The 15,647-nt window shown below is 33.7% G+C and overlaps 1 protein-coding gene across 1 annotated transcript in view; it reads right to left on the bottom strand.

Annotated features, from left to right (window-relative positions):
* Window positions 1-3,844: 3,844 nt before the first annotated feature.
* The window catches only part of LOC123539486 (malignant fibrous histiocytoma-amplified sequence 1 homolog), a 35,891-nt gene continuing 24,088 nt past the window's right edge, over window positions 3,845-15,647 (bottom strand). The window contains exons 15-18 of the mRNA XM_045324129.2: window positions 15,469-15,552; window positions 13,659-13,821; window positions 13,003-13,115; window positions 3,845-11,208 (exon numbers count right to left, since the gene is read on the bottom strand). Of these exons, the coding sequence (XP_045180064.2) occupies window positions 11,201-11,208; window positions 13,003-13,115; window positions 13,659-13,821; window positions 15,469-15,552 (368 nt within the window). The 3' untranslated portion in view covers window positions 3,845-11,200. The remainder of the gene's footprint in view (window positions 11,209-13,002; window positions 13,116-13,658; window positions 13,822-15,468; window positions 15,553-15,647) is intronic.

Genomic DNA, 15,647 nt, shown 5'->3' with positions numbered 1-15,647 from the left:
GAAGCTGAGAAAAAGTTACAAAATATGTATCAGTTAGAAATCAGAACAGAAATAAATAAACTAAATACTGAAATGGCAAAAGGGAATCAAGATTTACTCGATACATTTTCAAATAAATTTGCAGAATATAAATCTGAATTGGGAAAAGGCAGCTTCACAAAGAGGTGATGAACATGATACAGCATTAGATAACCTTAAAAAAGAAATTAATTCTAAAAATATGACTTTAAAAAACAAATTCGAAATTGGATTAGTATTGTTGACAACCGTCACAATTTAAAATATGCAGAATTAAGTAATATTACAAAAAAATTACAAGAAGATATTAATGAATTTAATGATAAAATTAAAAAAATAACAATGATTTGGACTCTGTAGTTGAAATATCAGCTAAACAAGAAGAAGCAATTAAGATAATAATGATCAAATTTAAAAAAATAACAAATGATTTGGACTCTGTAGTTGAAATATCAGCTAAACAAGGAGAATCAATCACTGCTAATACCCAAGTAATTACTGCTAATACTAAAGCAATAACCGCTAATGTCGAAGAAATTACCACTAATACCCAAGAAATTACAAAAGTAAAAAATGTTTTCTTAAAACAAGAAACACAATTAGCTAGAACAAAAGGTGTTGTTGACAATTTATCTGCTTCTGAAGTTGCTACAACAAAACGAGTTGATGATTTAGCTGAAATAATTCTTAAACTTAAAAAGAAAAACAGGAAAATAGAAGAAAAACTAGAAAAAGTAAAACATGAAGTGTTTCTCTTTGAATACTATAATAAAAATGTTTATGATTATGTAAAAATGAAAAAGTATTTTAACCGTCATGGTGCCTGGATATATTCAACATATAAAGATTTGGGCGGTCTGGGCTATTTAAATATATTTCAATTAAGACCTGGAATTATCGTAGATTATAAAGATTTTATAAACACAAACCAAGAATATAAAATAGATGTACTAGATGTGACTTTGAAGGGTGTGTTTATAGCCGAAAAAACTGGAATTTATATAATAGATATTAATATTTTATTAACGGGGGCCAGGCCCATAGGTGAACCAGATAAACCGATTAAAAGTCCAATATCACATTTTATATTTAGGTGGTGGAATGATAGGTTTCGGGACGGTATTGATGATCTATTTTTTGGTAAATTTAGCAGTAATATAATAAATATAGCAGCTGAGGCAGCTGAGGACTTTGACACTGATCAGTTAATATCTATGTATAAGAAAAAAATTAAAATTTATTTAACACAAGGGACAATGTTTGACATTCATCCTTATAACGATTCAACATCTACAGAAGTAACATTTTCACTTATGAGGGATAGTTACATTAGATTCTACATATCGGATGAATCTATACCGGATGGACGTGCCGATATAAGCAAACTTTTGAATTAAAAGCTTAATTAAAGTTTTAATTACTATGTGTACCCTGATAATATACTTACTAATTCAAAATAAGATCAAAGACCAGAGGCTTTGTACATTTTATCAATAAAAATAATTTATAAACGTTTAATCATATTTTACTAAATGCTTTAACAATAATTTGTTAAAATCTGGTTTTTTTAATTGGTCAGCTTTGGATTTCTAAAAAGAGGGCGGCTAATTAAAATTGAAAAAAGTGTCCCAAAAGCGGTATTTCTTATACTACTCCTTTGTATGATAGCTGTATGTACTTGCATGCAAAAACTTAATCAAGGTGTGACGCCGACGCCGACACCGACGCCGACGCCAGGCTGAGTAGAATAGCTCGACTATTCTTCGAATAGTCGAGCTAAAAATGTTCGAGATATATCAAGGTATACTGAAGCGTTTTCTATTTCTTACTAGCTCTGACTAACTTTTTCCTTACTGTTTGATCAATCAAATTTGAAAAAGGGCTTTCTGCTATACTTTGAAAGATATAGATACGAGTTATACGTCTCTTGTATTATGGTAGAATAAACTTCTTGAATTTTTGCAAGATGTCTCGAATAATTTTAGTATTGCGAGGGAGGTTCAAAAGGATTCAACATAGAAATCGCAACTTTTTAACTATTAAAGAATTACGTCTAGAAAATGAACTTCATCATACAATAATTCATTAGCAGGCTATAGCTATTTTTGTTCTCATGTATGGTCTATGTAATGCAAGGGGTGTGACATATCAACTCCACGTTTGTTCAATTAGAATGCACATTTTAAAGCCTCTAGAATTATGTATTAATCCACAAGACGCATATTTTCGCAACTGTTCAACATTCAATCACGTATCTGTAACCAGAAATGTGGGATGTTCAGTACAAATGTTAGTTTAAAATTACGTCACGAAATATAAATAATGTTCAAGTGCTTGTTTGCTCATGTATCTGAAACTTGGGAGGAGAAAGCTATACAGCACAAATGACGTTAGTCTCAATTGAAGTCACGAAATATAAACAGGTGTTTGTCTGCTCATGCATCAGCTTGGGAAGAGTAAGCTGTATAGTACAAATGACGTTAGTCTAAAATGACATCACGAAATATAAACAGGTGCTATCAAAAACTTGGGAGGAGTAAGCTGTACAGTACAAGTGACGTCGGTCTAAAATGACGTCACGAAATATAAACAGGGGCTTGTTTGCTCGTGTATCAGAAACTTGGGAGGAGTAAGCTGTACAAGTACAAAAGACAAAATCTAAAATGACGTCACAAAATATAAACAGGTGCTTCTCTGCTCATGTATCAAGCATTGCTGTACAGTACAAATGAGGTAAGTGTTAGATGACGTCACGAAATACAAACAGGTGCTTGTTAGTTTAGTTCATATTAATTTGTTTAAGCTCGATTGTGATGAAAGCTTCAAGCTTATTGGAACCACTCTCGAGTCCGCTTCCTGGAAAAACCAGTACTGGTGTCATATGAGAAGTCATGGTCGCGACACGAAATATAAACAGGTGCTTGTTTGCTCGTGTATCAAAAACTTTGCATTCTACTGTACAGTACAAATGACGTTAGTCTAAAATAATGTCATGATCGTTGCTTTACCTCGAGGGTGCATACAAAATGCTGAAATTAGAAAACAGACGGTCTGATTTTTCGAGACTTTTTTTTTTCTCATGGAAATATTATATCATATTCATGCTGCAAGTCAAATGCAAAATTTATGTTAGATAGAAAGATACTTCTGTGGCAGATCATTTTTATAACCAGTTATATTTTTCATGTAAAATATCTATATTAAATATGACCCTATTATTTTCAAAATTTTAGAAAAAGTGCTATACATGTATATATTGTTTTATGCTTGTACGATATTCTGAAGGTTTCATGTAATCAAATAACAATTATGGGGTATAACGTGTGTCTGGAATTCCGTAGCCAAAAATGGCGGAAGTCAAGAAAATACTATTACCAAAATATTTTTCAGCAATAAATTCAAAATCGCTCGAGATACATTTAAAAATTGAAGCGTTCTAATTACTTTAAAATTATTAATATATCAATAGTATAATTTAAAACTTAAAGGGAAAACTCAGTTACAGATTAGTGGAATCAAACAGTAAAATTTTCTACACATTTTATTTTGTTTTCGTTTCGTTCAACTTCAAAGCCGACACATTTGTATGACATATGGCGACTTTCCACCTTTTCACGATGGAGAAAGGCTCCAGAGCACTGGTACCAGGGTAGAACCACTGACCTTCCTTACACCAGCTGTATGGCTATCTCACATGAAAGAATTCTACATACTAAGCAAGGTGGTGAGGGGCTAGTGATTTGAAGCCGGCAACTTTAACCACTCTACCACATGAAGGCCGCTGCAGTGCAACACAAAGCACTGCATATGATAACTAACAAGCAAAAAAGTTTAACATTCTTGTTTTAAACATTTTATTATCTTAATATTTCATTCATGATTACAGATATAACAACAGACAAAAATGATATTACAATATAAAACCATATAAAAACTATGGTTAGTTTCATCTTATTTCCTTTTTGAAATATACATGATAATTAAAAAAGTTTGAATATTATTTCAAGCTACTATTTTTATTCATTTTGATCGTGTTTTGTGGTTCTACACTTTAGTGGACATGTCAACACAATAAACTTTCATTTGCATTAGAAGCTCAAATATATGTATTATCTAAGTAGAGCTTCTGCACAGTTACCACACAATTAACCAATGTAGGGTTAACGCACGTTTTTTTGTGTAACAACAACTGCAGAATCCCAAGGGATTGGTTGGTGCACGAGCCCGTAGGGCGAGTGCACCAACACAGCCCGAGGGATTCTGCAGATGTTGTTTCACGAAACAAACGTGTGTTATCGCTATTCTTGCATAAAACACAACTAAAGTGCTGGAAATATCGAAAAAACAAGACTATTCAGCTGACATTAGCCGATCGAAGTCGGCCGTTTCAGGTTGTTATGGACACATGTTTTATTTATGCATTTCCAGGGCATACAGAAACAGTGCATATTTTATACATGTCGAACGGACATTCTTGTTGTGGTAATTTCTTTAATATTAAATATATGTAAAATAAGCATGACTCCCCCTTTTTCCAATATATCGGTAGGAACTTCAGCTTTAGAGGCTCGGAATTATGAGAAAAGGGCATACACGGCATCCTGTCTTTACACAATTTGCAGGTGAGGTGCCGACTGAACACAATTCTGCTTGGTTTAAATTAATAGTCTGTCCCTTACGCTTTTTAGATGTAAATATTATCGTTTAATAGAAACTGGTATCGATACCTATATTCTTCATGTCGTTAAAAATGAAATCTCTAGGCCTATAACTAAAACATTTTGCTTTGCACCCCACCCCATCGCGATCAAAGTTTGAAAAACACAAAAATTTGAATTTTTCCAACATCGATATAATCAACTTAGATTGGATTTATAAACTCAAACATGGTTGGTGAGATCTACAAATAAATTGAAAAATATATAATAAATACCTTCTGTTCATCAAATGTTCATTAACTATGGAAAACTCCTTCAAACTTTACGCTTCGTCATGTTTATGCTTTACATTACACACCATCACTACATCAGTAGACTGCATAGATGTGTAAAGTAGACACAAACATTTTTTTAAAGTTTTAGTGTAAGATTTAAAGTTAGCATGTCAACTTTCTCGACTCAAATTAATTTGGAAAACGAAATTGTATTTTTGTAAATGTTGTTTACCTATCATTTTCAGGGATTAAATCGCGGCGTGTAAACTTACTTTGAGTCAAATACTCGTAATAATACAATAATAAGGAACGTCAATTCAGTCGCGTATCAAGAGAGGTAGCGCTTATTACAAGTTAAAGTAAAGTTAGGTTGAAAAATGATATTTTTTAATAAAAATGCAGATGAAAAGATTTCATAAATCTCGGACCTTTCGACTTCGGCCAAAATTGATTCGGGATCCATAATTTGCTTACGTTGGACCCGCAACAGCATATTCAAAACGTTCACCAACAGCGCGTGCTCACGAGAATCTCCTTGTTTGTACACGTTTTTTCCCTGTTTGTGCATGCCCGAAATCGGCAAAAAACAAAGGTTTTATGCAAGAATCAAAGACAATTTAGTTCTTTAATATTAGAGTGTTCATACAATTAACTAAATAGAACTTTCAGACATTTAACCACACAATTATCTCAGTAGAATTTCAACATTAACCACACACTGTTTAACTAATCAGAAATTCCCATTAAATTAGCCATGTAATTACCTACGTAGAGCTTCAAACTACTTTTCTATAAAAGGTCAGTTAAATTTCTTTTAAAACCTGACAATATGTACACTTAAATCTCTGCCTGTGCAGAAGTTATCACTGGTTAGAATAGCATACATTCTTAAATCGTCATGACGTTTCACTGCAGTAATATGTAAGCCAATTCATTGTCAAATTTATTGCACTCTATTATGTAAAGTGACATAATTATGGATTGTGTGAAGTAACATATGGATTCTGTCATTTCTTCACAATTTTAAGTTCAAAAGCATGTGCGGGCATCCAGTGTGGGACATCCCCAATAATGCAACAATAAACATCTTAATTGCAAATGGCTGTGCCACGAAACTTGCAAAATAGAATATACACTTCATAATAAATACTTAATGTATATTAATCAGAGCCGAAATCCTAATGAAATAAGAAATAACCTACACGCTTCTAAAAATAAATATACCCTTTTTACGCAGTGTTCTGAGCATTACGGTATATCAATTACACAGTACAAGATATGTACAAAACTCATTTTCAGTATGTTCATCACCCAATACAAAACAAAAATAGCACATATCAAAGCCAGTTAGATTTTAAGTGTCTTTTTCAAATGCCAAAAATTATCTACATTCAGGAGTGACAATGTCATTTCATGAATGAAGCAGACTTGTAGCTCATTCCTTACAAAAACTTTCAGATTTTTAGTGAAAATGTCAGTAATAGTTAAGTTGGCAACAAACCTTTTTTTGGGTTGCATGACTTGTTTTAGTCCAAACATGTGAATAAGTAAAAAAAAAATTTTTCTAGTTTCATTTTAAAACATTTTTTTTTTTAAAAAGTTTTAATTCTATGCAGGAAATGCAATATTATACTACTATAACTATTTAAAATGAATTAAAGACTTTGATTAGTACTGTAATTGTTAAATTATTAATCTCTAGAAATGATGAATGACACACATAAGAAAAACAATATTTGCATAAAAAGAAGAAGAGGTAACATTATTCAATACTGGCACAGAAACTAAAGAAGTTTAAACCAAGACTGATCATGACCATACACTAAGATAAATGTTAACTTCGATATATATTTACATTCTTCCAATTCATTCTATTGAAAATTATGATGTTTAATTTGTTTGAATCACAAAAGGAAAGGCGCCAATAAAGTTTCAATAAAGCTGCTTAATGATAACGTGCCACTGTTTTGAGAACACTCATGTGTAGTCAGGTAGAACATTTTTTTAGATGATGTCGCAGTCGTTCTGTCTGGTAAAAAGTATGGCTGGGAAGCAGATCTTTACGTTAAATACAATAAAATGTGTGCAATTTATCATATGAACTAAAACAAGAGCACCGCCTTGCGGGTGCTGACGCTCATCTGATTTTTTTTGTATAATAGAAATATTGTCCTACCCATGATTTTCTAAGTCTAAAAAGGGCCACAATTCTTGCAAAAAGCAGGATAGAGTTATGTTTCTTGATGTACAGTGTCCACTTATGATGGTGAAAAACTGTTGCAAGTTTTAAAGCAATAGCTTTGATAGTTTATGAGAAAAGTTGACTTAAACATAATATTCAACCAAGAAAATGATTTTTCTAAGTCCAAAAGGGGCAATAATTATTGCAAAAAGCAGGATGGAGTTATGTTGCTTGCTATACAGGGTCAGCTTATGATGGTGAACAAGTGTTGCAAGTTTCAAAGCAATAGCTTTGATAGTTTAAGAGAAAAAGTTTACCTAAACATAAATCTTAACCAAGAAATCTGATATTTTCTAAGTCCAAAAGGGGCCATAAATCTTGCAAAAAGCAGGATGGAGTTATGTTTCTTGCTGTACAGGGTCAGCTTATGATGGTGAACAAGTGTTGCAAGTTTTAAAGCAATAGCTTTGATAGTTTAGGATAAAAGCTGACCTAAACATAAAACTTAACCAAGAAAACTGATTTTCTAAGTCCATAAGGGGCAATAATTCTTGCAAAAAGCAAGATGGAGTTATGTTTCTTGATGTACAGGGTCTGCTTATGATGGTGAACAAGTATTCCAAGTTTCAAAGCAATAGCTTTGATAGTTTAGGAGAAAAGTTGACCTAAACATAAAACTTAACCAAGAAATCTGATATTTTCTAAGTACAAAAGGGGCCATAAATCTTGCAAAAAGCAAGATGGAGTTATGTTTCTTGCTGTACAGGGTCAGCTTATGATGGTGAACAAGTATTCCAAGTTTCAAAGCAATAGCTTTGATAGTTTAGGAGAAAAGCTGACCTAAACATAAAACTTAACCAGGCAACGCCGACGCCGACAACCGCTCAAGTGATGACAATAACTCATCATTTTTTTTTCAAAAAATCAGATGAGCTAAAAAAAATCATTTCTTAAATATACAAACTTCAAATACGACAATATTACTGCATTGTGAATGTTTAACAGGAAGTTTAAGACAAACTTAAATATTTCATCGTTAGAAATTTCCTTAAATGTAGAAAGTCCTCGTCAAATGTATTTACCTTACTAAGTTGGCTAAATATATTGACTTCCTGTGCATGTAGAACTGCAATCACAATTAAATGCCAAGTAGTGTTATTCATCCTTTAAACAACTTCCACTAAACTAAAACCCTGTATGATATTACGGTATGTATTTTTATTGCCTTGTCCTTCAATTTATGCCTACGTGCAGTTTCTCCATCCTCATTTTGTACTTTTCATTTATGCATGTAATCCTGAGTTGCTGTATTGTTTCTTTTCCTGTAGTTGTATTTCCTTGAATTTTGCTGTCGTGTAGTAGTTGCTGTTTAGTTCACCTCAGGTCTGATCCTGAGATGATAACTTCCTTTAGCTTTGTTTTAAATTACGCATTTCTTGTGCTTTTTTGCTGGTTCAGTTTTTTTATATTTCTCTTTTATGGCAGTTTTTAGGTCTTGACAGCAGCTATCACATGGGTTTTAATTTCTCATTTTTACATTTAAAATTGTTGCTGCCATGTCATCTTATGTTCTGTTATGTGCTAGAACTTACAAATTAGATCTCTTAATGCTTGGAGTTCTTGTAATCACTGTCTTTCTTTTACAGATTTTTTAGTTTTGTTCTTTGTAAATTTGTTAATACAGTCAGTTCACAAGCACCTGGAGTGCTTATGCTGTATTGTTACTTATCTTACAGACTCAAAAATAAAATTTATCTTATTTTATTTTATCTTATCTGACCCCTTGTGTGTTTTTTAAATACCTGTTGAAGACATGCAAATTACATTACTAATCCTTGTGCACTTTCATTAAATAGGAGAAAAACATATGAGCCGCACCATGAGAAAACCAACATAGTGCATTTGCTACCAGCATAGGTCCAGACCAGCCTGCGCATCTGCGCAGTCTGGTCAGGATCCATGCTGTTCGCTTTCAAAGCCTATTGCAATTAGAGAAACCGTTAGCGAACAGCATGCATCCTGACCAGACTGCGCGGATGCGCAGGCTGGTCTTGATCCATGCTGGTCGCAGAGCCACTATGTTGGTTTTCTCATGGCATGGCTCGTATCATACATATCATGTATATAAATCCACTAACAAATTTTCTCCACACTAACAAATATGTACTTGCAAAAATAAGTACATGTACTTTTACAACACATGCATCACTCTCTCAAAGATTTGCACCACAACAGCACAAAACACTTCTTGTAAGTATATTAATTGTTTCTTAGCAAAAATAGCCTGTGTTGGGGGAAGGAACAGTTCATAGTCTAAGAGATAAGTTAACCACTGTCAATTCAAGGTTGGTCTCGTAAATCCATTTAACTATAGATTTGGAATTACTGACGATAGTTTTACTTTCACTATTATTTCCAAAAAAGGAATGATGCATGAATCTACAATACATGTGAACACTGAACAGCACAACCTCTAAAAAGAAGAACCAACTATGATGCAATGCAATAATATTAAGCCTTTAGCCTGCTGGCGTCAAGTGAATTTGCCTTTGTAATATTTTAGTGAACACCCCTTTGTATAATAATTGGAGCTACCTAAATTGAATAATAGAACCAGTCCATTTTAGAATTAAGCTGGATAAGGGTTAACGAGAATATATCATTCTTTTGGCAGCAATATGACATTGCTTCCTCATAATAAAAAAACATCATATTCAAACCCTAAATTGATTACTTGTGACTTTCTGAAAGCGATCGAGGTCAACCTACAAGGTGTGTGGAAACTTCCAGCTGCACATGTATAACACATTTTTTTTGGTTTCAATGTTTGCTTCAATCACATCATTTTACTTCTGGCTTGCTCTAATTTGCATAAGAAACTATATATATAAATTAAATCATATTCATATTACCATCACTTAACAGTAGCACTTTGAACTATCACTCACCTGAGGTCAATATTTAGCACATAACTGCACATTTAGCACATAAACTTTAATTTTCAACATGTTGTCGAACACATCACCATAACATGATTCTAATGCCACTACAAGAGGTAAGTTAAGAAATATCTTTACTGACAAGTGAATGTGTTGTAAATATATCTGCTTCCCACAATCTGTTACAAAAGACAAACATTCTATGTACCCAGTAGGTTACATTTCTATAAATTTCCTCTGAAATAACCTTCTGTATCAAGCAGCACTTACATAATCTTACCATTCAAACAATATTATGCACCAAACATTATATAAACAGTCGTATCCTGCATGTAGAACAAACAACGCTTTCACAGTCATCATGGCTGTACCAATGCATTTCTCAACAAAATTAAAGTAACATATACCATTACTTTTAAATAAACATTTCACAATCAATGTGGAAATAATTGTAACAACTCTTTTAATCATAATGTACCTAAATAAGCAAAAGTTGGGCGTTTTTGTTGTTTATACACCAATGATTTAAAGACAGCACCCATAACCACTTGGCCACAGAGGCCCCTAAAAAGCAACAAATATACAATATTGCTGTCAATTTCTCTTCCATGTAGTTGCTTGTTTTGCTAGATTGTAAGTCTCATCAACATTAGTTAGGTCACCTTTTATGTCGATGGGAGACCACAAAATGATGAGTCCTGAGTGCAGGTGCTTTCACCGGGCATGCTTAAAGCCAGAGACACTTCTAGTACTGTAATTTCTTCTGATTCTTGCACAATCCTCTAACTTAAATCACTAACTCTGAAGGAATCCCATATAAGGGCAACCATGGCAGCCACTGATAAACTGAGATACACGCATATTTTCCAGAGGTTTCTTCCATATCTTGCACTATCCTCCAACTTAAATCACTATCGTCCTTATGGAGGGGTCACACAGACAGGCTGCCCATGGCAAACAACTATAGATTATCTTAGATACACAAATGTATATAGTTAGATGCAGATAGGGCATTTTTCTAATTTCTGTAGCAAATACCTGGTCATTTCATGCTGAACATATTCTATGTGCTGGGTAGAGTGAGAACAATCAAGCATCACAACAACAAAAGCTGCCTTTGATTTTGTACTACGACCCTGAAATTAAACAAGAGCTGTCCGTAAGACAGCGCACTCCACTATTCGGCGATTTGACAGTAAAATGAATTTATGTCTAAATAAGAGACCTCTACTTTAAAATGAAGATACACCAAGATATAAAAAGACCCTTCTACTCAGAGGGGTTAAAGTTATGTCCAGAAAAGGAACTTTGTCAAAAAATTTAAGTATGAAAGGGGCATAATTTGGTCAAAAATACAAATCAGAGTTATGTGGACTGTTACCACACATGCGGATGATGATGATAAAGACACATTTTAAGTTTCAAGTCATTATCTTATATTGTACAGTATAAAATAAAAGTTATATCCAGAAAAGATTGCCAAAAAATCTTAAGTATGAAAGGGGCATAATTCTGTCAAAAATACAATTAGAGTTATGGGGATTGTAACCACATATGCAGATGATGATTATAAAAAAATGTTTTTAAATTCAAGTCATTATCTTTTAAAGTACCAAAGGTATGTCTATAAACGTAGCTTTCGAAAAAATTTAACATGAAAATAATTCCAAGTATAACAACTTTTTGACCTTGACCTTGGGTATAATGGGTCAAGCCCCTGCATATACTTTGTTTGTATGCTGGACAATGTTTGTATGAAGTTACAGTAAGATATAAACAATAGTAACAAAGATATGACAGAAAAACAAAGGTTGCAGAAAAACTTTAACCTTAAAAATAACCCAAGTATAACACCTTGGTGACCCTGACCTTGGGTATAAATGGCCCAGCCCCTGCACATACTTTGTTTGTATGCTGAACAATGTTTATGTGAAGTTATAGTAATACATAAGCAATAGTAACAAAGAAAAACAAAGGTTGCCGAAAAACTTTAACCAAGGAAGCTCACGCCGACACCGGGGCGAGTAGAATAGCACCCCTATTCTCCAAATAGTGGAGCTAAAAAGGCAGTCTCAAAACCATATTTGTACTTACTCTGAAGATTTTAAAAATGTCCAACAGTAACAAAATATCTTCATGAATGACTGTCATTCAGATTTCATATGAAAATTGATGCTATCTGTTGGAAAATCCAATATTACCCAAAAATCTATATTTTGCGACTCTAACTCTCTTTTGAAAAGACTCAATGAATATCGAAAGGAATGTCTGCATGAAATAAATCTAAAAAACTACATCAAAGGCAATAATCAATATGAACATAAAAGTCTGACCTTGAACTTGAATCTACAAGTCTGTGTCTTGTTTGGTGAATATCTGTGCAAGTATTTACATATTACTTGATGAATGGTTTAGTTACTATCTCTTCAAAAGCTAGAACATTATGGGCCCCTTATCTCCAAGTCAGACTTTGATTTTTGGACTAAGAACCTAGGTCTTGTTACTAACATGTCCCGTCAGCATGGAAAATTATGTCAAATATTTTCAAAATCCTTTGATGAATCATGAGTTATGGTCTGAACAGGAAATAAATCATCATGCTTAGTGGAACAAGTATGCAAAGTATTTTGAAAATACAAGTTAGGGTCCATATAATGAAACATAATCAATGAATCCTTTAACCTCTATGTGTGATCTTGACCTTGGCGATATGAACCTTGGTCTTGGAAGTGGCATATCATCACGTTTTGGAAAATTATAGTGCCAACTATTTTCAGAATATTTTGACTAATAAATGAAAAATTTTTGGTCTGGGAAAGGAAAAGGACTAGTAAGCCTGTCATTTCTCAGTCTGACCTTGAAATTCGGAGGTCTCATGCCATTATGCATTCCTTTCTTCTCATATCAAATCATATATCTCAGGGGCATACCTATATACTGTGCCATTAATTCATCAGCCAGATCATTCCGGTTGCTATCTCGAATAGCTAGCATCAGAATCTCAATCTTCTCTTCATCTGTACCTGCATTATTATCACGCCATCTGCACATGCAAAGTAAGAAATTAAACATAATATTACATTCCTTCCTCCCAAGAAAAAAAAAGTATTTCTACCAAAAGTTTAATTTTCTTACTGAAAAATGCTATCAAAATTTTGATTACCAGCTTACAGGTATATGAAATCAAACTCTTTTTTTTCCAAAACGGCAAATTCTTTGAAAAATATTGATATCTTGGCAACTAAGGGAGTATTCTGAATATAAAAATTCTGACTTTCCTCTATGTTTTGTTTTGAAAATGGAAAGATAACCTACAATAATGAAGTATTACAAATTTATTTTATGAGTCGCACCATGAGAAAAACAACATAGTGGCTTTGCAACCAGCACGGATCCAGACCAGCCTGCACAGCCTGGTCAGGATCCATGCTGTTCACTAACGGTTTTTCTAATTGCAACAGGCTTTGAAAGCAAACAGCATGGATCCTGACCAGACTGCGCGGATGCGCAGGCTGGTCTGGATCCATGCTGGTCGCAAAGCCACTATGTTGGTTTTCTCATGGCGCGGCTCTTATACAGTACTTACTTCAGCAGGGCACTAAGGATCATTTTGTGAGCTCCCTCGTATTTATGGCTGATCTGGATTTGTTCTATATTAGCCTGGGTCAGTCCAAGCTCTAACGCCACTCTGTTCCACTCAAACCCTAACTTAGCTGCAATCCATGCCATTACAAGGTCTGACAATAATCCTGCAATAGACACTGAAGCAATTAACAATTCTGTAAAATTATTAAATTTTGTGGGTATGAAATTTCGAGGTTTTGGTCAAAACGGCAATTTCTTGGAGATATGAATTCGTAGATTTCAGCTTTTCAACATAAAACCAGAGATGCTTTTGAGAAAAGTGCATGTCTCCCACAACTGCCTAATCATCTAAATAGTAAAGTAGTCTTTATATACTGTTTACTTAGAGAACATGCACTTTTTTGACACCAAAAGGATCCCTTTACTTCTTTTAAAAGTAGTATAGGGGTCCTTTTGAGGTCAAAAATGCGCAAGAAACCTGAGCGTTTTTTGGTAATTCAAGGGCCATAATTCCGAAGTACCTGGGCCGATTTGGCTAGTTATCAAAATAGGCCGAGCACTTACTGGAAAACACATTTTGTTCAAGTTCGGTGAAGTTCGGATGAGAAATGTTTGACTTAGAGTGCGGACAAGCTTTGTGACAGACACACACACAGATAGGAGTAAATCAATATGACTCCAACACCACTGTGTGGTGGGAGACATAATAAATGGGAATTTTACTTGTTCCTTGGGATTAAATTTCTTGGACTGACTCAACCACAATGTTTTTTATCAAATCGCCCGGGGATCTAACTCACCCAGTACTGCCACATGCACACAACTACGGACCAGATTGGACACCTGTGGTGTCTTTTTTGGCAACATTGAGTACAATTTACATTATCTTGGGCACAATTTGATCATTGGGACTTAATTTCGTGGTTGGGCTGAACCACCAATTACACGAAAATTAATCCCCCATGAATAATAATGATTTCACAGCATGTAAAGTCTACATTTATCCTACCTTCAACAGTTGAAACCCATATGTCAAATCCATGTTAGAAGTTTTATAGAAATTTTGGCAAAAACCATGAAATTTACAGGAATACCTACAGTAACTATCTGTCCGTAACTTACAACTTCCTCACATGAAAAAGTGGTACAGAAAGAACTTTTTTTTATTGGATTTAACGTCGCACCGACACATGATAGGTCATATGGTGACTTTCCAGCTTTAATGGTGGAGGAAGACCCCAGGTGCCCCTCTGTGCATTATTTCAGACAGAAAGAATTGATGACCAAATCGATTGTAAGCTCTCAACTGAATTACTGTAAAATCTTTAGTATTTCTGTTGGACACATTTTCATAGATCCTGGTTGCATCAATCCATGCAATGTAATCCCAACAAACATAATTCCTAATACTGTAAAAAGCATTTATTTTCACTGGGTCAAAACTTAGCGAATTTGAAGTATTGAGTATGTTCAAGGGGTCTGATATTCGCAAAATTGTAAAAATGGTATCCTACTTGAATTTGAATTATACTAATGGTGAATATTTACCCGAGGATTAATTTTCGCGAGATATTGGGCCTCACAAATACCTTCACAAAAATTCCAAATTAAAAACCCAAAAATTTAAGTGTCTATAAAATAGCAATTTTCACCAAATAATAAAATTGTATGCCCATGAAAATAAACTATATCACAGTATATCACTGGTTCTAACATTAATTTTTCAAAAGTCATAAACTGAGGTGGTTAATGTTTATCGTGACATACTACAGTATTGTTTATCTACTTAAAATAAGGCTGTTTTAAAATACCTGCACTGTCGACAGTGTCATAGTTATTCCTGAGGAAATCTGTTACAGTTGTTATATGACGATTCATATCTTCTGACGGGAATTCTGAAATATATCATAGAAATATGCAAGAATTTACATAAACTTCAAACATTTTCATTATTTTCTTAAATATTCATTCAAAGTATTCTCTATTGCAA

The sequence above is a fragment of the Mercenaria mercenaria genome, chromosome 18, assembly GCF_021730395.1.
Source record: "Mercenaria mercenaria strain notata chromosome 18, MADL_Memer_1, whole genome shotgun sequence".
Lineage (NCBI taxonomy): Eukaryota > Metazoa > Mollusca > Bivalvia > Venerida > Veneridae > Mercenaria > Mercenaria mercenaria.
This window is presented reverse-complemented; position numbering and strand designations above follow the sequence as displayed.